Here is a 26,044-nt window from a genome sequence, read left to right on the forward strand (position 1 = left end):
TACTTGTTGCAACCGCATCAAATACCCGCAGACAGATGTGAATGTCAGACGGTGCGAGGTCGACCAAGACAGACACAAAAGTGTGGACGAGGCCATGGCCAAAGGCGCGAACACACGCTCAATTGCTCTAGAATACCACACTAATATTCATTGTGTCTACTAAAGTACCTCGCTAGAGACCAGTAAAGGCTTTCAGAGCCTGTGAGGTCCCTTTCGAGAGCTATGCAGTGACGGTAGCCGTCCATACTGAAACTCCGTTCATCATAATTTGAGGATAAGTATACGTCTAACCTCATGTGATCCGCTCGCGTTTCTAGAAACTCCACTCCCCCGCTACTCTACTGTACACGTCTTGACTGACTAGAACGAGAAGCTGGGATCCGTCCATCCATGTGTCGCCTTATCCTAGTCAGAGCTGCAAGCACATCTCGAGGGTCTGGTCCCGAGACCAGAGCTCTTGCTTAGTCCATCGACTGTGCTTGGATATGTCTGTCATGAACTTCACACGATGATGCGCGTTCACACTGAGATGGTGGTCGAGGTCTCGTGGAATTACGAAAACCATGCCACATGATCGGCACTCTGGCGTCAGGCGGTATGTGGTGGATGGAACAATGCTCGTTCTCATAGCCGTCTTGGCTTTGGGAACCGATTCGAGATTATTGAAGGTTTCGATGACTTGTTGGCCAAAGAGTTGGCCGAGGTAGCTCAATGGACGGCTGTAAGGGAAATATTCAGACGGTGCGTTAGCACCATTCCCCAATCGTGCGACGATCGCGATGCCATGACGTTCTGCTGTTGTCAAGAAGTCATGCCACCGAGCATGATCCCGGAATTTCTCTGCGTGCAGCATGATATCTGTCTCATCGCTAACTCGTGGCACATAGTCGACAGTGATTTCACGTAACTCCAGGCTGCAGGGGATGAGCAAGCTAAGTTGTCCGAGGAGCGCCGAATGCGTGTGGAAGTTGAAGACTCGCAGTGTAAGTCTTGCCAGCTTGACGATCTCGACAGATAGGCGTGAGTATTCGTCTGAGAGTGACATTCGGCGTCGATGGTATGGTAACTGTTGTTCTCCTCCCACTTTCAAGGGTGGAAATTTGCCAGTGGCCCGGTACGTCCAGGTTATATCTAATATCGGACTCATCTGCCGCAGTAGACCGATGGCCTCCTCATAGATCTGCTTATTGAGGACCAAAACCTTGATGCACCCAGCCGCGGTCTTCCAGTCTGGATGTGCGGCACCATCGGCGTAGGAGTCGAGGTCCGGTCGCAGAAGAGCATGGTAGATCATGAGGCGGACTTCGGCAGGAAGTCGATCGAGGAGAGAGACAGGGGTGATGATCGTTTTTGGGGCCGCGGTACGGCCTCTGCGGAGCGTCATAGGCATGGTGGTCAGCGGGAGAAAGGAATGGCTGATTGCTGGAGCTGGAGGAGGAGGAGGAGGAGGAGGAGGAGGAGGAGGAGTTGATGGGCTTGCTGATGATGTGGTCTTGTCTGTTGGATGAAGATGTGGAAAGAAGAAAGGGCTAGCGTCTCAAATCTTACCAGAGGATCATTCACAGCTGGTAGTGAGACAGCACAGCGACAACTGAAATGGCGTTGCCCATTCTGTGCTAGGAAAGTGGGCAGAAGGAATGTACGAGTTAAGTAGTGAAGGAAGCATTGGATGACTTGCTGCAGGCACACCAGTCACTTGACCAGGCAGGCGTGGTTTCCCAGCAACACCTCCATACAGTCTCCTGAGATGCTTTGGACCAATTCTAGTAGCACTGAGGTCGTTCAGGCCCATTAAATCGTGGCCGAGGTGGAACGTACTAGCGAGTGACTGCCTCAGCAAGCTCTGCTCTTTGACCCATCGAGCCTCTATGTGAACCCCAGATCTATCCAGGAGCTCCCCCAAATTAACGCACGCAAATGTCCCAAATGGCAATTCAACACAGTCCCAAAGAAACTCGTTACCATCGCCCTTGTCTTAAGACAACAGCGTCGTCATCATGTAGTCTTTTTCCCATGGTCAAATATAGAACATGGTCTCCTTCGTATTGTCGTGCAACTTCAGGCAGGTGTCGAATTCAGCCTAGTCCACACTGGGATCGAAGACAGGGGTTGTATCGCTGGTGTGGTAATACTTCTTGCTGTCAGCACGTACAACTACTTGCTGGCGTTCTGACTGTCCATTTCCGGGGTTTAGATCTGCGAATGTCAGCCGGACCGCGGCATTGGTCAGTATCGCGTTGAGCGCATTGAGTGTGGCATTCTTGGTGGGGATGAAGGCACCCGACTCGGTCTTATCGACTACATTCTCTCGCTCATAGTCGACCAAGTCGCGAATAGACAGTGTTTTGGATAACTCGATGTCGATTTGATTAGCGCGGACAGGATTCAGCAAATCTCTCATGAGCGCCGTACAGAGTGACATCGATCGGAGTACTCAGTACTGTCAGGGGTAAAGCAGTGAGTGTGTAGAGGTGTTGGTTGTAGTCGCTCGCAAGGTTGATTCCTTTCATATCTTGGCGGGTCTCTAGAGCTTTCATAAGGAAGACAAGTCTCCGCTTGGGCTTTGTTGGCGAAGCTTCAGATGTAGGCGTTCCTATATCCGAGTCGGGATTCGTCATGCTGGGATGGTGGGTCTTCTTCCCTGTCTTCCGCTTCTTCTCTACATCTGTTATCGTTCTGGTGGGTGTAAACTTGCACTCGAAGATGTTGATCAGATCCGCGGGTGCTTGTTCAGCGGATGCATCGGCCTTTTGCGGAGGAGGATCTGGGGCCTTCAAGAGGTAATGGTTGGTCAGCAAAAAGCCCTCTGTGATGACGGTCCCGTTCGTTGGCTGTATAATCTCGATTCTGGTTTCGGTCTTTGGGACACTTCCACCTCGACCTCCGAACTCTCGGCCTCTTGGACGTGCCATTTGATTACCACGCATGACTGACCTCCCTAACTGGGACAAGGGGATCCAGCGAGATGGATTATTTTCTGCTGCAACAAGGAAAGGGAGTCGCAACCAGCAGCAAATGCTGATATATAGTCGCAAGTCGGTCGATTGCTAGCAACATAGTGTTTGGCTATCGAGCAGATGCATAGGCATCCTGCAACGATCAGCTTCGCTAACACTGTTAGACAAACACTATAATTGCTCTACAATACCATTGAACTTGCTCACCCAAAGTTCGAGCGTGGCTTGTCAAGCAGTAGACGCCACCATCTTTGAACGGGACTTCAAAAACGACATTCGACAAGTGCATGTTCATTGCAGGAGGAAGCAGTAAAGCTCCTCGAAACAAACCATACAAAAGGTTCGGGGCAAACACGAAGTGCGAATTGACTTGTTGACATGGCTAGGCGTGCAATCGGTCCTTGATTCCTGGCGCGAAGCCGATGTCTGATTGAATATCCGCAGATGGTTGTGGCAAGACGTCTTCGACTTACCATAAGCTGCAACTCCTTGATGTCGCATGCTGGCTCGTCGTGCAGCAGTACGTGGGGTACAGGGCGAGCGGTTTTCCTGGATGGTGTTGTGGGAGACGCAAAAACAGTTCTTGTATCCAGACGCTGTCCCCCACGAACACTCAAGTCAACGCAGATGCCTGGCAGCACGTTACCATTCGGCGTCGTATTTTCTTTGCCCGGATAGAAGCGCTGATGATGCCGGTTGACAACACAAACGACTTGAAGGCTTGGCCGTGCTCGGTCGACGTAGACGTTGTCAACCGCTCTTTTGAACTGCGGGATCTCTTCCGCCACGCTTTGATTGAATTGACCCTCGAAAAGACCGTCTCGGTACACGATGGACTGCGTCGGAAGAACTTGGTTATGCCTCAACCAGCAGTGAAACCTCTCCTCCATCGTTGCCGTCACATCTTACACCCTCACAACCGACTGCGCACGCTCAGGAGGACGATGTTGGCTCATTATATCCAGCTCTCACATATGCTCGATGCGGTCGTTGTCCTCCAACGAATCGCTCGTCGGGTGAATCCTTGGATCGCCGTTGATTTGCAGCCCTGGTAGGCTGCTATCATTCTTGCATGAAACGCGGGTCAGGTGTTTCTCTGTCGATGGATATTTAGCCTTCTGTTGCAATCACACCCGCAGCAGTTCACGTTTTGAGAGCAAGGATAGGTGGGATTACAATGGTAGAAGAGATCAAGGAGCAATCAAGCTCAAGCTTGACTGTCGTGACACGGAAATGCACGCTAGGCCGTAGCCGGAATAGCTCTGCGTTCACTGCCTGACCGACGTCTAGGCCTACCCGGCAAAGCAAAGACCTATCGTCTTCTTGACCACGAGAGACCCATGCGAGAGTGAGTGCGGTCTCTAACAATCTAGCCTGCCACTTGGGAAGAGGGGAATCGCAGCCAAGCAAAGGCGCGCCGATCATTCCTGTTGGCATCGTCCCAAAGCTTCTCAGTCTCCTGCTCTCCAAAGTCTTCTTCACCATGATCCAGTCTTCATGCTTCTTCCTGCACAATCTTGAGCACCTAGATGTAGAACATCGTGCGCTTTAGATCGTCGTGCACCTGCAAGGCTTCCGCGAACTCCTGCTCGTCAAAGTTTTGACCTTGTCTCGCCATGTACCACTTGCGAACGTAGTAGCGAGCACGATCGGCCGCAAGATCGGCATAGTATGCTGGAGTAGCAATAGATACCGATCTGGTGGCACGGGCGAAGAGGTAGCATAGCTTATGAGTCTGGAAACAGTGTCAGCAGTAATCAACTCAACTTCTCAGAGCGCTTACCGCATTCGCAACGTCGGCGATGCTAAGACCCTCGAACTCGTTATGGAGGATAATATAGTGGCAAGGTCTAGTGGTGCCCTGGAGAGTCTCGTGGCTGACTAGGAAGAAGTCTTTGTTGTCACCGTAGGTTACCTTGCTGTAGACAGCTGTACCTGGCTTGGGGTTGCGGTTCTTGTCTAGAACGCCTAAGCTGCTCTGGCTAGGCGGACCCTCAAACTATAGTCACCGAAAGCATATTAGCAAACGCGTCCGAAATCGCAACATTGGTCGGAGAGAAGAGTGAGGTTGCACAAAGAGGAGGAGGAGGTCAACACAGGGGTTGTGCAACTTACCAGTCTCGCGTGGTGGCGTTTGACTGAACAGACGAGAAGGATGGCAGGCTTCTTGGTACCTCCATAGACTTTGGCGACAGCTTGTTTGACTTGGGGCAATTCGAGGCGCTTGCACATGTCGAGTTGCTCCTCGGACAACCCATCGCGATAGATGATCAGGCGGTCTGGAAGCCCATTACGTACAGCTTTGAAATCGTTGAGGCGCTCCTCGATCATCGCGGCGAGGTAGAGCACTCGCTCCATCGAGAGGCCGCTGTCTACGCTCGGGCAGGGGTTCGCGCGAAAGCTCGCTGGCCACTGCGCGAGTGAAGGGTCCACGCTGGAGACAACAGCTGCAACACTCTGCGCACCTTGGCTCGATTCTGGTCCAGGATGCGTGACGTCGATGCCAATGATCATTGGCTTCCCTCCTAGGACCTTGTCCTTGATCGGCTGCGGAAGGACCTGGTTGGCACCTGTACGACTCAACTTGAGGTTGACCTTCATGACGATATTGGCGGCGGTGTTTGGGTCATGTTTGGGGCCCCAGTATGATTTGCGGTTCTTGTCCTTGAAGTTGCCCATCACGTGGCAAACGGTGTGGAGGCCAACATCGATGTCGCCGGCGCGCTTGATCTGCCCGTAGAGCTCAGCGTTATCTTCTGGAAGGAGCAAGGCAACAAAAGACATTCCATTGTTCTTGAGGGCTCTGAACAATGTCTTCAGACGGTCTTCGTCGCCTGAATAGCCAACGTATGGCGACAGCTCCATCGAATGCTTAGTGTGAAAATCTGCGGGAGCTGCGCGAAACATTTTGCAGCCCAGGAGCCCAAACTGTCTTAGAGCAGCTTCGAAGCCGTTCGCAAACTGCCAGAATTGGTCCGGAGGCAGACGGTTGCACCCGGCTCGAGCAAGCTGAATAACAACGAAGGTTTTGCCAGGGCTTGCCGAGAAAGCTCTTCTATCCTTCAAGTTCCAACGACCCAGGGCTAGATCACCCATGGGGCTGGTTAGCTTGCCGTTGTTGCCACGATAGCTCAATTCAGGAGGGTTCAGCATCACGACAGGCACTCGCACCATGCTGCGCTCAATTGTAAGGCCATCGAAGTTGGAAGCAGGGCTGTACTGGTCCAGCGGATTGATGCCAAACAAGAACATGCCGTCGTTCATGATCATGTTGTAGTTCTCAGTGGGAGGACGACAGGCACGGGCAACCATCTCGGTCTTGGGCTTATAGTGTTGACCGGGAAGCACTTCAAGAAATCTAAGTAACGTGTCAGTGTGGGCAGGATGCAAGGACAGGAGGGGGTTTACCGTGCTGGGATGAAGCCGCCCCTACCGCAATCAACGATGATATCGTTCTTGGTGAGGTTAATGCGGTGGTTGTCCGAGCTGCCCCAGTACTGAGCTACCGTAACCTCGCCAGGGCTTTCAGAACCCTCAGGGAAGATCTCAAAGAAGACGTTGGTTGCCACGGGTTTCTCGTCGAGGAATGGAAGACCTCTGACTGTGAAGATGTGCTCCAAGGGAACAGCATCCTTACCGCGCGACTCGCGAGCTTTCTTCTGGGCCGAGGGGCTCTTCCGCAAGTATGTGGTTCGCACGCGTATGCCCTTGACGAACCGGTTGATCTCGAAGAGAGGCTTCTGCAGACCAAAACCCTGGAGCACGTTCAGAAGAGAGCCGGGAGCGTAGAAAGCACTGGTGGTGGTGTTGATATTCAACAGGATGTTGTTGCCCAGGCTGACGCGAGTCGATCTGAAGAAGCCAGGCTTAGCCACAACGCCGCCAACGTTGTTGGGGGTCGACGCCGTCTTGAGAGGCCAAGAGGGACCTGTAATCTGGTAGAATTTGTTTGCACCAATGAAGGTGACCTCCGGCTCCAAGTTCAGGTCCCGATGAGTGTACGCGTTGAGACAGTGGCTGAAGATGATGTTGAGCAGATTTGGCACGGTCGCAAGGTCTGCGGGGCCGACAGTAGAAGTGGCATTCGATGCTACCGCTGGAAGCTTCTTAACGAGGGAAAGAAGGCTCGCAAGGTCGACCTTCTTGGCTGCACCGATGATCACATTGTACTGCGGAAGGTTCGAAGAGTTGGGATCCTCTTCCTCATCCTCGTCAAAGTAGGGGACTTGCCAGATGCCAGGGACAGCTTTATGCTCGATGGGTTGGACAGTAACCAGGGTGTTACTGTAGTCGCTTGCAATTGAGACCTTGACGCCATTGGCCTTCATTTTCTCGACAAGCAAGAAGATCACCCGGCGCTTGATTCGATTGGTGATCAGAGAGTCATCGAGAGCTGGACCATCGTCTCCTGAAGGAGCTGGAGAATTGCCAGACACACGCTTCTGATATTTTGCCAAGTACTCTTGGTCCTTCGCTTCCTTTTCGTCCCGCTGCCTCTTGGTGGCTGCGGCGAAGCCTCTTGGCAACGGAGCACGCTTAGGGTGGGTAGGACGAGAGCGAGGGACTTGGCTGCCGGTCGACGGCTTCTTGATCTTGACGATGCTCTCAATGCGGTACTGATAGAGGCTGGTAGTCTTGCCAGGGTTCACTGGAAAGAAGTTGACAGACAGCTCAAACTTTGCTGGATTGGTATTGGCAGTCAGACGTCGGTCATCTGAGTCAATACCGGACATAAAGTCGGGGCTGAAGTTCAGAGTGTCGCCGTCCCGGCCGGGCGAGGTCAGGTTGTTGATCTTGGACGGCTGGCTACCGCCAGGAGGCAACTTCCAGCTGGCGGCCATCTCTGTCTGTAGCTGATGCTACTACTGAACGAATGAAGCTCCAAGTGTGAGATGTCAAAGAATGCTGGGTAAGATGAATGGAGTAAGAGGATATTGCTGTAGAAATCAGCTGAAGTTATGAGGTGGGTGGTAAGTGAACACGTGTGAAAAGTTTCAGCCTGCGCATTCACTAATTGATGGCAATTCCGGTATCGCACCTGCGCTGCAGTTACCAGGCAACGTCTTTGTTCACTCACGTGTTTGCTCTTGCCACTCAACTGCGCCAGCTGATACATGGCAGCTTGTCAGTGGCGACTGAAGGCCACTGACATTCAGCTGATTCTTGAAAGGCAAAGTCCCGGATGCAGCGAACCGAAGCTCATGAGCAAGCAGGACCAAAGAGTCCCACCGATCCACGCAGCAGACTGCCATAGCACCATCAGGCAAGCTCAACCATGAAGGCGCTCAGATGGCATGACCTTGAGCATTGACAAAGGCCGGGTGACGACGAGGCCTCCTGCCTATGCTTTGGAGGTGTAAACAGCTCGCTGGGGCTTTGGTCCCGTACAGATTTGCCATTTTGACTTACTCACCGCACGCGAAGCGGGAGGAGCGAAGCAGACGTCACCATGTCCAAGCAAACGGTTTCTGCGGGCCGGAGATTCTGGTCTCAACTGTCGGCAATCGTCACGGCGTGGGCAATTGGCTCGGCTCAGGATCCAGTCCCGCCAGGCTGTACCTCAATACCTCCAATCTGGCCTGATACTGCTACTCCATCCCAAGTTGCTCGGTGGCATGAGGGTGCCTGAATGGGCGTAATTGTGGGCTTGGGAGCGGAAGGTGAAGGCCGGATGGCTGGGACAGCGCCGGTCTTGAAGTATGCTGTGCGGAAGCCCTGTGACATATGCGTCATGTTGAGAGGCGATTTTGGAGCTGGGAGCCAAGTCCGCTGCCTACCTCACACGTGGTGAAGGCGAGGCACTGGGTCTTCAGGTACTGCCGGCAGCTGCTGAGCTCGGTTCGCGCCAGATCACTGTAGCAGTGCTCAGCAAGCCAGTCTCAAGGCGATCAAAGAAGTGTCATGGCTCTTCAGCGGATGACAGGCAGGAAATCGATGTGGCGAGTGATCCAGAACGGAAATGAGATGTCATTCTATACGGCCACCGATGTCCAAAAAACCCTCCTTTCCGACCGGGAGATAAACGGACATAAGATGGTCACCAAACACCACGCTGAATACGCCTTGCACGCTTCACTGCGGTTGCTTCACTGCGGTTGCTTCACTGCGGTTACTTCCCCAGTCCTCCAAGCCAATTCATGCCTGTCGCTCTTTCCGCATGGACGACGGCGAGGGCACTTGTCACGATGACTTCGACCGATATCTTGCCGACCACACCATCAAAAACGATGAGATCTCCAAGAACCTCCGAATCCCGCCATTGGTTCCAGACGGCCAGAACTTCGCCTCCCTCACCCTGCGTCACGAGCTTGAGACTTCCGTGTTTTACGCTCTCTTTGGCACCGGATGCAGAGTACACCTCTTTGACGACTTTCGTCGAGCCCTTCCAAACGAAGCCCCCATTCCCCATCTCGTTTTCGCGGGTGACAGAATACTCCCGTCCCCCCATGACTATGCCTCTCCTCTTGATGTTCCACTTCTCCAGCTCTCCTGCCGAGCCTGGCTTCACACACTCAATGGAACCTTTCATGCTAACCAGCCCCTGCAAACCAAGTGGTATAAACCTGGAGACTCGAATCTGCCCTCCGGGCACATACAGTTCGAACATCGGTGGCAGACCCGTCATTACTTCCAGCCAGGCCATTGAGCTAGTAACAAACGCTGCCGGCCCAATGGCGCCGCTGTTCAGATCCACCATCCTACACGCAATCTGCTGGTTGAGATACCAGATGAGGCCAAGATTGTGCTTCTTTTCGAGGCGGAAGCCGGCGTGCAACGTCCTTCCCGATCCTGTCGTCGACGTCCTATGCAGCAGAGGGAACTTTTCCGTGTCCGCTCCGCCCAGCGGCGTTGTGATGGCTTGCGCTTCTCCACTCACGGGCATGGAGACTTCCTTTTCCATGCTGATGGGGGGAGCTTGAGGTACAAAGATCTTGTCCGTGTCTGACTCTCCCGACGGCTGAGGGGCGACTTCCTTGCCAGAATCCGCCGACCGGGAGAAGGCCTGCTTGTCCGTGTCGTTGAGTGGCCGGACGACCTCCTTCTCGTCGACCGGCGACACCATTTTCTCGTCCACGGCGGCCGCCTTGCCGACATCTTGTTCCGTGACCGGCGAGACGAATGTCGTCCCTAGCGACTCAACGCCGGTCCCAGTCGACACAACCGTCGATTCAGCATCATTATGCGTCTTTTCGCTGGACATTGTCGCGGGCCAGCCGAATGACACGATTAGACCGCTTCTACAACCCACTTATGGATGTGGATCGCGCACGCTCGGCGGCGATCTTGATTGCTGCCTAAGCACTCTCCAAATGGCTGACGGCGAATCTCAATTGTATGGCGCGAATCCTTAAATTGCCAGAAGCACTCGTCCGGGGTGAACAACGCGACGTAAAAAGTCGACGCAGCGGAGTCAGCTCCTTGCCAACCCCAGCGGCGCGTTGCGCCTGACCTGGTGTAGCTGCGACATTATGTAATCCTTTGGGGGCCAAAGTCCCCACTGCACCGACTGTTCAGCTCAAACTGTCTGATCGACACCAGTGGTCGACGAAATTGATGGGCGCCCTCCCGAGCACTCATAAGGGCAGTCAAGGTGATTGACGATACTCTCGGGCGGGCTCCTGGAGCTCACAGCACATGATGCCCGAAAGCCTGTATTGTGGTTCCGGGGAGGCATCACGCCAATTTTGTTGACCCTCTGAAGCGCATGCTCGTCTGGCAGGCTGGTGGCCGCGGCTGATTGACTTACAAGGGAGGCGCGTGGCTGTGCTCTAGGATAAATATGCTGTTGCCTGCGGCAACTTCTTCTTATGCCGATGGAGGACGAACACTATGGCATGGTCAGAAGATGGGCTAGAGGCAAGGAGGGCCTTAGTCAAACCCAGCGGAACCGGCTGCCTGCTTGCTGGATTCAAGAGACGTTTTTCCAAATGAGTGGCATTGGACAACCTTGTCCCATCTATACACAATTATACTGTAGCTCTGGCAGCTTTCATATACTATCTGGAATCCAGACTAGTGCATCTTGACATGAGTCACACAACTCCTCTCAGCGCAACACCCAGATACCGCTGCTCAGTGACCTCTGTGCCTCCTGGTCTGCTTCGTCGCCTTCCAACGTACCGCCTGGCACGCCGTCACAGGCCCAAGGTGCCTGCCTCTTCAGCATCAAGATCCACCTGCGGCGACCGGCCCCCCACCTCTTCCTCTTCTTGTTGTTGTTGTTCGTCTTCTACCGGTTCCTCTCACGTCCTTACCCCTTTCTCGACCTCAGAAGAACTTTCCCTTAACCCTGACATCAGTCCTCTCCACGCCATCCTCGTCAACATACTCGGTCGCGCCACCATCCGTGGCCCCCAGGCCCACCGTCGGTGCCTCAACACGATCCAGAGCCTCAAACGGCATGCCCTTGTGCCGCGCCCACGCCCACTGGAAGGCCAAACGCAGCGCAAACGCCGCGCCCGCCCACAGCAGCCCACCCACGGGTGCGGCCACAAAAGCGCCAAATGCAGACCAGTCGCCGGCGTAGAGGCCCTGTTCCAGGATCAATAGGCCGCCCGCACGGCTCGCGTCCCCGTCGTAGTAGACCAATCCAAAGAGGAAGACGGTGAGGATGCCGCCGAGGCCGCCGACCACGACCTCGAAGCCGCGCCACGCGTAGCAGCGCTCCGAGAGGCCGATGATCAGGACGGGAATAGAGCTGGCGGAGATGAGATCGGAGATGAGGTAGATCTGCAGGACGGAGGGGCTTTTGAGCGCGACGACAACGACGGGGAAGATGATGAGCACGACCGCAAGACGCACCCACCAGAAGTTGAGCCGGTTGCGGAAGATGTCGTTGCTGCCCGTGCTGACCATGGCGGACTGGAAGCTGTCGAAGGAGGCGGTGCTGAGCGTGACCGTCATGACGAGCACGATGCCCACAACCCACGCGGGCAGCTCGCCCAGTAGCAAGAACAGCGCGATGGAGCTCTCCTCGGGCGGGTCGCCCAGCACGCCGCTCCAGCCGGCCACCAGCCCACCAACGCCCAGCAACGCGAGGATCACGGCGACGATGCCGGTCGCGAGGCCCACGCCGATCCACAGGTCGCGGTCCGTGCGCGCCGCGAACGTGCGCATCCAGAACCCACTGATGAAGAAGTCGTTGGTCAGGATCGCCATGGGCAGGATGTAGATGAGCTGCCACCCCAACAGGCTGGGCTCGAGGTAGCCGCTGCGGTCCACCAAGTCAGGCTGCACGTTCACCTGCGTGCCGACCGTGATGCAGCCCACGATGATCAGCCCCACGACCATCGCGCCCTGCACGTTATCCGTGATGAAGCTGACGCGGAAGCCGCCGACGCTTGTGTACAGTGTGGTGATGAAGCATTCGACGATGACAGCCGGCAGGCCGTTCAGGCCCGTCAACGCATTGACCACTTGCTGCAGGGCCGAGAGCTCGGCGACCATGTAGAGGAAGAGGGTGACGAGCGTCAGGAACGAGAGGTAGAGTGCCGTCAGGGCGCCATAGCGCTGGCGCGTCCATTCGGTCAGCACGAAGCCTGCGGGGCATTTGCGGCGGATGATGGGGCCGAGAATGGCGAAGATGAGGAGGGGGAGCGAGGATGAGAGGGCGTAGACTAGCACGCCTTGCAGGCCGGCGATGGTGGCGATTTCAGGGTAGGTGAAAAGGATGCCGGAGCCAAGGGCTGAGGAAGATGTTCTGTTAGTTGGGGGTAGAGGGGGAAAAGTAAGGAGTGTGATGGTGGGAGAAGTAGTGAGTAAGGCAGGGATGCGATGAAACTAGGGAAGCTGGGTAGTAAGGGCAGGGTAAGGACGGAGAGGGCGGTAGGCAGCACTCGTTCCCACGCAAGCATTAACTTGATCGAGTCATAACGGTATCATCTCAGCTTCGCACGGAGCGTCTTGCCGTCTCCGCCCCCTGTTTCTTCCTGCCCTCAAGATAGAGAGTCAAGGAAGCGAACCGGGGGGCGGTTGGACGACGAAGAAGTCCGCACTCGGCACCCGTAGTGCTGCCATTGGCCCTTCTCTCTTCCCCTCTCTTGCCCCGTTCACCTCGTCTGAACTGGGTTGTATAACCGTCGAGTTGCTCACATTTCGGAGCAGCAATTAGCGAACAACAGAACAGAACAGACGGGGAAGAACCGGGGAGAGCGAGGGGAAAAGAGAGAGGAACCAACGATAAAGTCTTTCTGTAATGCGAGCGTACGAACCTGGATAGCCGGAGGGACGCCGTCTGCCTCCAACAAGTGGCTATTGCGTGGAAAAGGCCGGAAGCATATCCGATAGCAGAGTGCCGCCCATCGTTGTGTTCGATGGGGCCCGCGATCGTGCGTGCCGCGCTCTCAAGGAGCCGCAACAGCGATGCGAGGAGCGCACTCACCCGAGGCGATGAAGTTGAGGGCCAGCGGTATACCTGCGGCAGATATTAGCAAAGTGAGATCTCAGAATAGCTAACCCCCAGGAAAGACCGCCGCCGGGAAGGCTTCGCGGAGCAGGTATCTGTACCCTTCTGCGTTCTGTTGGCGCTTAAGAACTCGCCCTTGGTCTGCTTGCGCAGTCGCCAGGCGACAAAGAGGCCGAAACATCTGAACGAGGAATCAGCTCGTTGCACACCTTGAACAGGGGAAAAATTTGGGTTCTAGTTACAGGAAGATGGCGTATGTGGTGTAGATGATGGCGTTGGACGCCGGTTGCGATGGCATACCCATGCTGGCGGTTAGCTCTGAAGCTGTTCTGGAGTTCCACAGCTATCTTCTGAGCTCGGACTGTGTTGAAGAGAGAGCAAGATATGTCCGAGGTCGCAGTGACGCAAAAAGATTTCTTCTCCGGATGGCTCGAACGAGAGCAAGAAAATGGTGAGTAGCTCCACTGCGGTCATCGTCAGCCAATTACACGCCTCCCCCCGCGGTCCCGATGGGGGTGCCGAGTGTTATTCGGCTCTAGGCCTAGAAACCAAGATGCCGTTGCTGCGCAGGTAGAGGTCAGTCTGGAAGCCGCAGCTTGATCGAGCAGGGTGAGCACAACCTAGAAGCTACTGGCTTCAAAAGATGTGCGCAAACCTTTTCGGTGGGCTGCAGTGTGAGTACCTAAGGTGGAATGTGAACGGTGGCGAGAGAAGACAAGACACGCACACGCTGTCATCAGACCAGAGACCAGGCAGAATCTTGCCATCTCATTCGATTATCTCGGCAGCTTCTTTGCTTGCCGTTGCTTCTTCCATTGCAATGGCTTTCGCCAAAACTAACGAACCTCTTCACCAGGTTCTTTGACGAAAGTCTTCACCGAGGCTCTTCACACGAGCTCTTCGTCGGTGGCCTTCATCAGTGCCCTTCACTCGTGCCCTTCATCGAGGCCCTCTCTAGACCTTGCGGATGTCCGACGCCTTCTCGCAGGGATCCTCGCCGAAGGTGATGTTGCAATCCATCCACTCGGCGTCACGAACCAGCGTAGCACGGAACTTGACCGCATCAGCGATGTTGCTGAAGCGGAAGTTGATGGTGCGGCCCTAAGTTCTGTTAGCAGCGATTCCAACGACAGGATAGACTATGTACCTCGTTGGTGAAGACATCAACAATGGCTTCGACCTTACGGCCCTTGGCTTCGGCGATCTTGCGGAGAGCTCGCATGGCCCATTCCTCATCAGCACCAGCGGCACGCACAACGCGAGTGGCACCACTCTCCAAGTAGCCACGCATGACTCCAGAGACGACGTCGACGGTATTGCCAAACTCAACCGTTGCGACGTACTTCTTGCCTTGGAATTTGAAGTCAAGTCCGTTGGGGTACTTGTCGTAGTACGCTTTGGCTGGAGCACCCTTGGTGAATGTGACGATAGCAGTGACTTCAGTGGGAGGATTGAAGCTCTTGTTGACGATGATAGACTCAAGAGCGCCCCCGTGAATGAGTGCGGCTACGAGAGAGTAGTCAGTCGAAGTGGGCAGACCTTTGAGGGTCACACGGCGATATTCAGCTTCTGCCGCTGGTTAGCAGTGCAACAGGTAAGACGGGACGCTAGTTTCTTACTGGGACCAGGGCGAGCCAAGGGATCTCCCCAGCTTCCGAAGTAGGTTGCGTTCTCACGGTATTCATCGTCCTCGGCAGCTCGAACAGCAGGGATGGTAATGGGGGCTGCAGGAGGGGCCTCGGGAGCTGCAAAGGAATGTGAGTCTTGCCCGATTTAGTTGCGGATATATCTTACCTGGACTACCCTCGGCTTTCTCGAAGTTGACAAACCGACCTTCCATCTCAGTGGTTTCGTGTTCCTTGCGAAATTTGTCGACAATGGTGTTCTGGTACTCCTCACTCATCTTACGAGTCTCGGGCTTCAGAGTAGTAGCAGGTTTGGACAGTGTAGCGCTGGGGGGGTCGATGTTCGGAAGAGGGGTGGTGCGGGTGCGAGACGAGTTTGACACACGAGGGAAGACACCAGGCTTGGCGAATCGAGAGGCCTCTAAACCTTTGTTACCGTCCTTAGCGGTCAGGGTGTCAAACGCTTGGATGGTAGCGGTAGTGGGACTGATGACTCGAGGATGCGGGACTGCAAGTGTCAGAGAAGAAGAAGACAAGAGGTGGTTGCTCGGCAGCGTTGACAAACGAGCAAAAGCACTTACCCTCCTTGTGGGAGTCACCGGATCCTGTCTTGGCAACTTCGACAGCCTCGACCTGGGGGTCTGCCTGTGAAGCTGCAGACTTGGCACCTTCGACATAGGCGACATCAACAATTTTGGTCTCTTGTTCGGAGCCAACTTCGATGGGCGAGTCACGATTCGACTTGTCGTCCTCCGCAAATCGGATCGATTTGATGGGGGAGGCAGCACGGCTCTCAGGGGTAAGATCCATCATCTTGTCTTCCGGAACAGGCTCGAGCTGGTGACCGCCATTCTCTAGAGCAGCTGCAAGGCTAGCGGGAGTTGGTGGGGGCGCACGTCGACCTTCAGCAGGAGTAGCAGTAGCCGAAGTGTCGTTGCTACGCTCAGGAGGAGTCGCACTCTGGCGAGTCAACGGGACAGAGTTGTCAGAGCTATGACCGTTGACAACCTGGCCAGTGGCGGGCGAATCATTCGACACTTCCGCGGATGAAGAAGCTTCCTCGTTCGCTGCAGGATTCTCTTCGGCTGCAGGGTGCTCCAAGGTGCGAGTCTCCTGCCCAGATTTAGCCATCTCTACAAGTTCCGAGATCTAGCTGGGGAGGTGAGAAGCTTGGTCACTCTACTGACCTGATCGAGAATGAGACAGTTCTGACGGGTGTATTGCTGTTGGTGAATGGGCAGGAAATCGAGGAATTGCTCGATGGTGGCCGGATCATCCAAGTCAACCTCAACGTTCTCGCCTTTGTCGTTCACCATCTTGGCGAAATGGGTTCAGCTAATGCTGACCTTTGGGGTATGTTTGATGTTATCAGCGCTGTGATGCGAAGATGAAAGACTACCTTGAAGCAGAGGGTTACTGGAAGAAAGTGTGCAGGTTGTGGAAGGGTTGAAGGCGGCAGGCAGGAAGTGCGGGATAAGGAATAATGCCAAGCCTTGACAAACGCGTGAGGGTCATCTGTCACAGCAACGTGACTTTCTGTGCTGAGCGTCTGGGGAGAGTTCGGAACATCACAAAAGGGTACAGGAGCAGACAACATCAAAGCAAATCAATCACTTGTTCTGTGGCATGGTGCTTATGCCGAAACTCCGCCAACGCCTTCGCTCAAACGGTCAAGGTATCGATGGTATCGGAAGGCCTTCATAGTTCTTCAAACCCACTTCTCCGTTGCTGAAATGCTCCTTCATCACTGGAAGCGCCCTTCTACCGCAGAAGCCGGAGTGGCTTGCCAGTCTGGATACGCTTTGGAACGAACCCCCTTCCGTCTGCGACGAGTTTGCGACCCATACCATTTCCTGGACCTCGTCCCACGGGTGCTCGTCCCGTCGCGCATTATGCTGTGGAAAGCCCACTACGATGTCCAACAGAAAGTGAACAGGCGTGTAGAGGGTTTCGAAGCGACGGACGAACCCGAGCCAAGACAAAGTCCGTGGATCGTATGCGACTCTCACAAAGGGATTCATGTAGATGCCGGGGTTGTCGTTGTCCGGGCTTTGGATGTCGGCTTGAATGAGGCAGCATTCAGAAGCGTCCCAGTAAAGGTCCTGCTCGGCGCGGAACTGGTATGGCGCCGAAAGATTGCTGGGACCGAGCGACCCAGCAGTTTCAGGCACCATGGATGAGTCTGGCTGTGGTTGAAAGAAACGCGCATCAAAAGCTACAATTCCACCCCAGCAGCTCCGCACCCGCACAGCATCGCTCCCATGCACAACATCTTGATGACTCCGGCTATCCCCACCATAAGCAAACCACGGGAAGAAGGGCAGCCCTAAGCTAAACCCGCCTAGATCCCTGGTGGCAAAAGTGTCGTAGAACTTGAAAGGGCTGATGAAGTCCACCGCACAAGCCGCCCTGTAATCGTCGTTGTTGGTTGAGAAGAGAAGCTGGAGAACGTCGATCGGGTCGAAGAAAACATCATTCAGATACAGCACTTTGTCGTACATGACCTTGGCGGTTTGCAAGGGCTCCAGTGCCTTGTTGCGAACAGCAGACAAGTATGTGATTCGCTTGACTCGCTCTGTACCATCCGGTATGGTTACATGGGGTAGACCTTCGAAGCTTAGGTGATCCTGGAACAGGAGCGTATTCTCACACGGCAAATGCTGTCGTAGGCTATTCAATGCATCCTTTCCCTCAGGTCCAGAATCGTTCTCGTAGATGGACAAATAGGTGTTCCTGGGGCCCAGCAGGTCTATCAAGCGAAGGAGATTGTCTGCCCACGGTCCTCCGGCGAGCTTCCCGCCAGGATCGTAAAGACTCGCGGCAATGAAGACTTTACTGTTGCCAATGTTGCCAATACCGGGAGTTTTGGATCCAGCGACTCTGTAACGCAGCTCGGAATAGTGCTCCGGCGGGTGGCTGTACGAGGGAAAGAAAGTGCCGCCAACAACGATCAGAACGAGAATTAGTGCAAGAAAGCCGTAAGAAAAGGCAATGAACCTGCGAAGGAGAGGTCGCCGACAGGAGGAGCACGAGCGGGACTTCAATGAGGGGTGGTGGTGTCGATGTAAGAGAAACCAATGCCGGAGTTGCCTAGGAACGATCTGTGGTAGAGAGGATCGTTTAGACTTCTGATTGGCGAAGACGAATTCGTTTGTAAGTAAAGGAGTGTCATTGCCATCGTTGGCATCGTTGCGGGCAGTGTCAAAGCTGTCAGGGTCCGCTGAGGATGTGGGGATGAGTTCAAGAGTTTCCTCAAAGTCGATTAGGATGGCTCGTGAAGTCATGGTTTTAGCGGCATGCAAAGAATGGTGTCCATGTCTCAAAGAGTGGACGTGAAAGGCTGTTTAAGGTATGAAGAATGGAACTTTGGAAAAAGAGAGAGGACATGAAAGAAACAATGACGGCTGAGCGCGATGAAATGAGCTTCTGGTTAGGCTAAGAGCAGCCGTCGAAGCGTCGGCGCAGCACTGGTGTGACGAGGTGCTGGGCTCTATTGAGGTAGAATTTTGCGAAACCCAGCCACGCTTGGACGCATAGGCGAGCGTCACACTGCAGCTATCAGGAGGCCCGCACCACTAACGAGCAGGGCTGAGGCTGCGGCATTCGCAATCCTTTAGGGGCTCGTATTTCGTCTTCCTGACGAAGTTCCAGGAATGCTGGGGCATCGGCCAGCTGACCCACGGGGTCCTTGCAACGACGAGATCTAGCCATTGGACGTCCTCATGGAATATGATGTGGCCCAACACCCACCTGTCGCAAACAGTGCCATCATCAGGAGCAGTAGCCGATCAATCATAATTAACATTGGCTGCTCCGCAGGCACCTGCTGCCTGAGTTATTAGAGTTGATGCCGCGTTTTCTGCAAATGAGGTTTGATCCTGGTAGCGCGGGATCCCAATCCTGGTTCTACTCCACCATATTCCCTGCATCTGGACGCTTAACAGCCAAGAAGCGTTGCCAACACTGCTAGTGATGAGCTTGATACATCTCCAAGCTGTCCAAAGGCGCCGGTCAAGTTGACAACATCCTCGGACTCGATGGCGTGCTTGCAAAGAGCAATACCTTGGACTTCGGAAGAGATGATGATCGGGATATTGCCAATGAGGCGTTGCAGTGGGCCCTGGGGCCTTACCTGGGCGCCAGCCCCATCATTCAGGGGATGCTGCCTATTCCGGGGCGGCTTACTTCGCTATTAATAACAAGCTGTCAAACCCCCAAATTTCACCGCAAGCCTCTCGACAAACGTCGGAGCCTCGTGTAATTCGCAATGCTAACTAGCTCAAGCAGGTTTCGCATTTGTACAGCATATCCGTATGACAGACATACGCGGCCTCTTTGACTTTGGTAGGTTTCTAGACTGATACGTGTCGCCACGCCTGCGATGGACATGCGCCTGTTCCTTTAATATGAAGGTGACTTGCGACGATGGCTTGCGACCACGCCACCATCAGCGCGGAAGTTGCGCCGCTTCTCTGTGTGCATTCGAGTGTCTTTCCCCCAACTTGAAGGTTGAACTCGTCAAAGCCCGAAGACGTTCAAATGCCACGTCGGCAGGGCGTCGGTCCGCCCGCGCGGGCACATCGGGTAAACTCCCCTTTCAGGCGCTGCCGACTTGGCACCTGTCATGCGACAGGCGGGAGTGTTGCTACTTACCCTGGGTACCCGAACATGCTTGAGATCCTGTATGAGTTCGAGATTTGGAAGTAGGAGACATATAAAACGACTGAGAAGAAAGCGATAGACTGCACAACCCATCATCCTCGACGAACCACGCTCCAATACGTACCAGCATCCAAGAACAACTCTCAAAGATGAGCCCCGCATATCAGGCAGTGTTCCTCCCCCATGCCATCCCTGACCTTTCGAAGCCATTCGATATCAAGTGCCCGCCAAACACCGATGTCTGGGACAAGCCACCATCTACACACTCGTTCAATGCTCCAATCATCTACCAGACTACCACTATTGGATCTTTTGAAAAGGCAAGGGTGACTGTTTCAGCATCTTGGAAGGATAGATATGATCAGGGTGGACTTGCTCTGGTTGTCAACTCCGCTACCGGTCGTCAATGGGTTAAGAGTGGTATCGAGTTCGAAAATGGCCAGTCGAATCTCAGCACCGTCGCCACCTCCAAGTGGAGCGATTGGAGCCTGCTTCCTCTTGGAAGCCGCACGACAGCTACTCTTGAGGTCGAGACAACAAAGGATGGGTCTCTGTGGGTATACGTGATCGAGGATGATGGGTCCAAGGCAGCGTTGAGAGAAGTGACATGGTGGGCGGATCTGCCCAAAGATGCTGCGCTATGGGTCGGCCCATTTGCTGCCAAGGTAAGCAAAAGCGCCTACTCCCCTCAACCCGTCTGGTCTAACTTGTGATAGCCTGCGCCAAATGGAGAGAAGGAGGATCTAGTGGTCCATTTCGATAATCTTAGCATTACATTGAGCTGAAAATGCTAGCCACGACCAGTGTTGAATAAGAAATTCTTAGCAATTATCGACTGCCTTAATCATGATAGAGCTCGTGAATCGACGTAGGGCCACTTTGGTGGCCGCCCTAACCCTAAACGCGTTGGACGCGTCTGCCAGCCTCGTCGTGTTCCGCAGCACTTTGCCCAATGCACCCGATTTCCTTGCGCATTGCGGGCAGCTGCCAGAAGTACACAGTAGTCCCTCAGCTACGGCACCTTCGTTCTCTCCATCATGCAACCATCGCCTCGTTAGACTCTCCTTACAATAGCCCTGCACAATGGCGCGCGGATTGCGATCGAAACCCTCGCATCAGGCGGAAGATGCGCCCTCCGAGAAAGTGTACGACGTACCCGGCCTCGATTACAGCCAGAGCTTGACCTGGCGGCCAGGCAAAGCTATCGCAGTAGGCGATCTCCTCGGTCGTTTGCAAGCTCTACGCGCCCAGCTGTCCAACTTCGAGGACGAACAGGTCGACTCTCGTCTCTGGACAGGCCTGGCTGGTGATCTTGCGCATGCGAATTTACTTGGCCACAAAGACAAGGGTGTCCGAGCCTGGACTATATCGTGCATCATTGATGTGCTCAAGATATGTGCACCTGATGCACCGTTCCAAGCCAATGCACTCAAGGTAGGGCTCCTCAACGGTACGGTACTACAACTCGAGCTGACTCTTCTAGGATATCTTCACTGTCATCATCAATACCATCATTCCAGCGCTGTCCGACCCTACCAATGCCTACAACGCGCAACATGTCTACATCCTACATTCTTTATCCGAGTCGCAGAGTATCCTTCTCCTGGCCGATGTTGATAGCCCCGATGCCCTCATTACCTCGCTCTTTGCAAATGCCTTTGACATTTTTACCGAGAAGGCGAGTAGCGTCTCGGAAGTCGAAATCTCGAAAAGTGTCGAGTACCACCTGAAGAACCTTCTGAGTCTAGTCGTTGACGAAGTTGACCTCCCGCAAGATGTAACAGATATCATTATTTCTCAGTTCCTGCGCGTCGAGTCCCGAAAGCCTCGCGAGCAGACCATCAAAGGTAGGAAAAGTGAGCCGCAAGACAAGACTCAGAGCACCCTTCTGTTGAAGGACTATCCGCCAGCATACAATATCGCCAAGGCTATCTGCACGACGTGCCAGGAAAAGATGACTTCTCAAATCACCTACTACTTCAACGCTGTGATTGTGGACGCTGGTTCAGCCGCGCAGCCCAACAATATCTCTGTCAACCGGAGAGCCTCAGGCCATGCAGACGAGGAGGAAGAGGGCTTGAGTGATCTGCGAAAAGCTCACAGACTTCTGCGCGAGTTATGGCGGGCTTGTCCCGATGTCTTGCTCAACGTCATACCTCAAATCGAAGCCGAGTTGCAAGCTGACTCTATCGAGATAAGAAAGCTGGCCACGGAAACCTTTGGAGATCTAACTGCTGGCATCGGAATCGCCGGCATCGGTCAATCTACCGCACTCGATCCAGCAGCCTATCCGCTACCATCAATCGACAATGCGGAGCCTTTTGACGAGCAGCAAAATCCATTGTTAATGCCTGCCTCACCGAAACCTTTCGCAGCTGTCCACCGGACACCGTACCAGAACTTCTTAGGGCGCCGCAACGATCGGTCATCTCAGGTGCGAGAAGCCTGGGCGGAAGCCGCGTCCCGGATCCTTTACACACGGGCTGGCGGGATCGGAATGAGCCAGGAGGAGCAGACGGAGCTACTTGCAGGTCTTGCTCAATCACTACGAGACCAAGACGAGCATGTGCGCGCGACAGCGGTTCGAGCTCTTGAACACTTCACCTATCACGGAGCCGTCAACTTGCTGGGAGCTGATGGTGGTCTGGCAAAGCCAGAATCTGTGTTCTCAGCTCTCGCCGAGCGCTTCACTGATCGGAAGCTTGCGGTTCGGGAAGAGGCTATCTCGTTCGCCGCACGCCTGTGGGGCACTGCCTCTAGAGACATTGAGAACGGCAACGATGCTGTGGTCTCTGTTTTGGGCGATCTAGCATGCCGGCTGTTTGGGTCTTATTACACTAATGACCGGCAGGTTCATGCGATGTTGGACAAGGTCCTGTATGAATTTCTGCTGCCCCTCTCCTATCCGCCAATCAAACCAAGTCCTTCCGGCAGGCGCAAGACGAAAGATGTCGATGGCGGCTCGCACGATGCTACCAGTGGCGACCCTGATGCTATTCGTGCCCGACGAATCCTGACGTTGGTCAGAAGTCTCGATGATCGTGCGAGAAAAGTCTTCATTGGCATGCAAGGGAGGCAAACGCAGATGAAGAGAGGCGTTGATGTCTATCTCAAGGCCTGTGTAAGCTATAACGGCGGTGTCATCGACCAGAAACAAGAGGAAACTCGCATCAAAGCGCAGTTGACATCATATATTGACAATCTGGCCAAAGCTTTCCCCGAGCCATCTAAGATGTCCGCAGACCTGTGGAAGATTGCCACTCAACACGACAGACGCAATTACCAGTTGATACGATTTGCCATGGGCGCTGAGTATGATTACAAAACCATGTCAAAGGCTGTGAAGGAGTTGAATAAACGAATTCGCGAAGGTCAAACACCAGGCATTATCGACTCCATCATGGCTCTTCTCTACAGAGTGGCCTTGATCGCATACAACCGCAGCCACGTACCGACGATCATGGACGTCGCACGGAGTGATGACCATGGTCTTGGCCAGGTCGCGCATGTTATCCTCCGTGAAATCTCCTCCAAAGCTCCCGAAGTCTTGAAGTCACACATCCGGGCTCTTTGTTCGGAGCTGGAGGAGAGTGCCCCATCAGCTACTACATTCGAGGAGTCTGGTGCCGCTGATACGTTGAAAGCTTGTGCTCAATACGCCCGCCGATACCCCGAAGAAATGTCCAAAGAGCGAAAGTTTTTGAATGCTCTCTCAAATTTCGCGTTGTTCTCACAATCACCACGAGCGGCGAAACACGCCGTCTCCATACTGCTCACAGTTGCTGATCGGAAGGAAATGTACGCCAAGGACATCTTGTCCAAGTCTTTGAAAGACTGTCGACCTGGCTCGCCCAACTTCCTTTCACGTCTTGGAACGATTTCCCAGGTCTGCAAGCTGGCTCCAGTGTCAGCGAATGTAGAGGGTGATGCTATTTTCAAGCTGACGGTAGGCGAGATCCTTGGCAAGAATCGGTCGCCTCCGAACAACTCGGATGAGAATGCTTGGGACAGCGCGGCAGACGAGGAAACCCAGGCTAAGGAGCTGGCGCTCCGGGTATTGGTCAACCGCTGTCGAGCACTCGATGACAAGACGAACCCAGACGAATTTGAGGCACAGTCAAAGCCAGTATTTGCATTGCTCATGACCCTAGTGACGCAGAAAGGCGAGGCGTCGTCCGGAAAGAATACTCCACCCGCGCAGCGCAACCGCCTACGACTCGCTGCTGCGAAGCTAATACTCAAGCTCTGCAGCAAGAAGACAAAATTCGAGCAGATGATCACACCGTCTCGCTTCAATGACCTAGCCTTGATCATCATCAACCCTCCCTTTGAAGTTCGCAACGGCTTTGTCAACCAGATCAAGAAATATCTAGGTGCGGACAAGCTGAATCACCGCTGGTTTGCCATACTGTTCCTGCTTGCCTTTGAGCCAGACGACGAGCTGCGGAACACAACTGTCACATGGCTGAGGTCTCGAGGTCAGAATTTCGTGCGACAGCAATCAGAGGCTAGACTTGGCGACAAGAGACTGCATCAGAACGTTATGGAACATGTCTTCGGTCGTCTCGTCAGCCTCATGGCACATCATCCTGACTATCCCCCGCCAGGCGATGGCTTTGACGAGGAATTACTCGATTTCTCGCGCTACATTGTGTTCTATATGGTGGCTGTTGCTACCGAAGAGAACCTCTCCCTCGTATTTCACATCGCTCAGCGTGTTAAGCAGATGCGCGACAACGTGTCTGGTGATGATGCCCACAGCGAGCGTCTTTGGGTGCTCAGTGACCTGGCGCAAGCTGTGATCCGCAACTACGCGGACATGATGCCCGGCCACAACAAAGGTGCCAACCTGCTGCAGACGTGGCCTGGGAACGCGACCATGCCCCGAAGCCTTTTCAAGTCCATGTCCAGCCATGAGCAAGCACAGCAAGTCGCCGAAAAGAACTACCTCCCCGAGGAGACTGCTCTCGCTCTCGAAAAGCGAATCAAAGACGTGGTTAAGGAGCTCAAAGGCACAAAGCCCTCACGAAAGGCCGCGCTCTCAAATGTGAAAAAGCGAAAGGGCGATTCGGCAGAATCAGACGATGACCAGCCCAAGAAAAAGAATAAGAGCAGTCTCCCCATTCGCAAAACCCCAAAAGTGAAGGCGGAAAAGAAGCGAAAGTCGAGCCCGACCTTGAAAGACGAGCAGCAGCCCTCAAGAAAGAGCACGCGTGTGTCGAATGCTGTCAGCTATGCGGAGGATGATAGCGATGATGATGATGAAGTGATGGCCGACGTCGACTCCACTACTACCGCAAGACGGCCGACACGGATACGCGAGCCGAGTCCTGCTGAGGAGATCGAGATTGATGATACCGAGAATCAGGACCCTAATGCGGACGAAGAGCTCGGCAGTGGTGTGCATGTGAACGGAGACGGGGACGATACAGGTGGACATGAAGAAGCTGAGGTCGACGAGGCAGAGGAGCGAGAACCGACCCCGTCGCCGAGCCCACTGAAAGAGCGTGAAAATACCCCTGGCTTGCCATCCCCGGAAAAGAAAAAAGGTAAGGCCCAAGCTGCTGCAAAGTCCAAGGCGAAGGCGAGCTCGGCAAAGTCAACGCCTGCTACGAGCCGGCAGAAGTCTACCGATGTGGCTTCGGGGAAGAAAGGGACGGTAACACCTACGACGGCAGCACCCAGCACTAGGAGTACGAGGTCGACGCGTCAAAGCAGGGGATGAGGGGAGAACGTGAGCTCGGCTGAGTGGAGGATGGTGCTACTACGATTGATATGCCTTATGCGTGAATGGCTTCTGGGTAATGCACTTTTCGACAGCAGGCGAGCGGCCAAACGACCTTGGCCATGGCGTCTCAACGTGGCAAAAGTACATGGATCGATCGTGTGTTGTATGCAATGAGATGAGGTGCAATGTCATGATCCTCCATCCTTTTCTTCGCGAGCTGAGGCATCTACGCAGGTGTATGAGGAGCCTTCGGGGCACTGGGACAATCCATTGGTTCTTCGTGAAGCATTGACGGCTCGCAATATCTTGTCGATAGGACGAGGCGGCCTTCCAACCAAAACCCCTGAGTACGGTGGACGACACTACCCCCTCGGAGCAATTGGCTTATTCACTGCCTCTTTAGCGTCCAATAAAGTCGCGAAAAATGCCCCACACTACCCTTTCTAGGACTACAAGGCTGTGAGAGGCGACGTCCAGTCTTCACTCAATCTCTGTACATAGTTAGACTTCTAAATGATCAATGTTCCTCCTTTCTTCTCATTACAGTATATTGTTCGCGCAGCTGTAGGAACATGTTTGTGTGTTGCAAACAAGTGGACATGTTTCCTGTGGTCCTACCTTAATGGTCCCATCGTGCAGTTCACTTCCAATTGCCTGGGAGACAATC

At 54.2% G+C, this 26,044-nt stretch overlaps 9 protein-coding genes across 9 annotated transcripts; 2 read left to right on the forward strand and 7 right to left on the reverse strand.

The window, feature by feature from the left end:
* Positions 1-409: 409 nt before the first annotated feature.
* Positions 410-1,390, reverse strand: HMPREF1541_02195 (uncharacterized protein; the record flags this gene model as incomplete). The annotated part of the gene is made up of 1 exon (XM_008716551.1): positions 410-1,390. One exon carries the CDS (start codon positions 1,388-1,390, stop codon positions 410-412), a length of 981 nt encoding a protein of 326 aa, XP_008714773.1.
* Positions 1,391-2,080: 690 nt separating this feature from the next.
* Positions 2,081-3,847, reverse strand: HMPREF1541_02196 (uncharacterized protein; the record flags this gene model as incomplete). The annotated part of the gene is made up of 3 exons (XM_008716552.1): positions 2,081-2,353; positions 2,442-2,771; positions 3,431-3,847. The coding sequence occupies 3 exons, from the start codon at positions 3,845-3,847 to the stop codon at positions 2,081-2,083; spliced, it is 1,020 nt and encodes a 339-aa protein (XP_008714774.1).
* Positions 3,848-4,482: 635 nt separating this feature from the next.
* Positions 4,483-7,798, reverse strand: HMPREF1541_02197 (uncharacterized protein; the record flags this gene model as incomplete). Its single annotated transcript, XM_008716553.1, has 4 exons — positions 4,483-4,692; positions 4,741-4,956; positions 5,073-6,315; positions 6,366-7,798. 4 exons carry the CDS (start codon positions 7,796-7,798, stop codon positions 4,483-4,485), a joined length of 3,102 nt encoding a protein of 1,033 aa, XP_008714775.1.
* Positions 7,799-9,066: 1,268 nt separating this feature from the next.
* Positions 9,067-10,158, reverse strand: HMPREF1541_02198 (uncharacterized protein; the record flags this gene model as incomplete). Its single annotated transcript, XM_008716554.1, has 1 exon — positions 9,067-10,158. The coding sequence occupies one exon, from the start codon at positions 10,156-10,158 to the stop codon at positions 9,067-9,069; it is 1,092 nt and encodes a 363-aa protein (XP_008714776.1).
* A 1,067-nt stretch (positions 10,159-11,225) lies between these two features.
* HMPREF1541_02199 (uncharacterized protein) lies at positions 11,226-12,828 on the reverse strand (the record flags this gene model as incomplete). The annotated part of the gene is made up of 2 exons (XM_008716555.1): positions 11,226-12,643; positions 12,816-12,828. 2 exons carry the CDS (start codon positions 12,826-12,828, stop codon positions 11,226-11,228), a joined length of 1,431 nt encoding a protein of 476 aa, XP_008714777.1.
* A 1,488-nt stretch (positions 12,829-14,316) lies between these two features.
* Positions 14,317-16,118, reverse strand: HMPREF1541_02200 (uncharacterized protein; the record flags this gene model as incomplete). The annotated part of the gene is made up of 5 exons (XM_008716556.1): positions 14,317-14,463; positions 14,510-14,931; positions 14,982-15,107; positions 15,157-15,495; positions 15,569-16,118. The coding sequence occupies 5 exons, from the start codon at positions 16,116-16,118 to the stop codon at positions 14,317-14,319; spliced, it is 1,584 nt and encodes a 527-aa protein (XP_008714778.1).
* Positions 16,119-16,657: 539 nt separating this feature from the next.
* Positions 16,658-18,271, reverse strand: HMPREF1541_02201 (uncharacterized protein; the record flags this gene model as incomplete). The annotated part of the gene is made up of 1 exon (XM_008716557.1): positions 16,658-18,271. The coding sequence occupies one exon, from the start codon at positions 18,269-18,271 to the stop codon at positions 16,658-16,660; it is 1,614 nt and encodes a 537-aa protein (XP_008714779.1).
* Positions 18,272-19,798: 1,527 nt separating this feature from the next.
* HMPREF1541_02202 (uncharacterized protein) lies at positions 19,799-20,434 on the forward strand (the record flags this gene model as incomplete). The annotated part of the gene is made up of 2 exons (XM_008716558.1): positions 19,799-20,314; positions 20,366-20,434. The coding sequence occupies 2 exons, from the start codon at positions 19,799-19,801 to the stop codon at positions 20,432-20,434; spliced, it is 585 nt and encodes a 194-aa protein (XP_008714780.1).
* Positions 20,435-20,732: 298 nt separating this feature from the next.
* On the forward strand, positions 20,733-25,374 carry HMPREF1541_02203 (uncharacterized protein; the record flags this gene model as incomplete). Its single annotated transcript, XM_008716559.1, has 2 exons — positions 20,733-21,083; positions 21,133-25,374. 2 exons carry the CDS (start codon positions 20,733-20,735, stop codon positions 25,372-25,374), a joined length of 4,593 nt encoding a protein of 1,530 aa, XP_008714781.1.
* Positions 25,375-26,044: the final 670 nt, after the last annotated feature.

The sequence above is a fragment of the Cyphellophora europaea genome (genome assembly GCF_000365145.1).
Source record: "Cyphellophora europaea CBS 101466 unplaced genomic scaffold supercont1.2, whole genome shotgun sequence".
Lineage (NCBI taxonomy): Eukaryota > Fungi > Ascomycota > Eurotiomycetes > Chaetothyriales > Cyphellophoraceae > Cyphellophora > Cyphellophora europaea.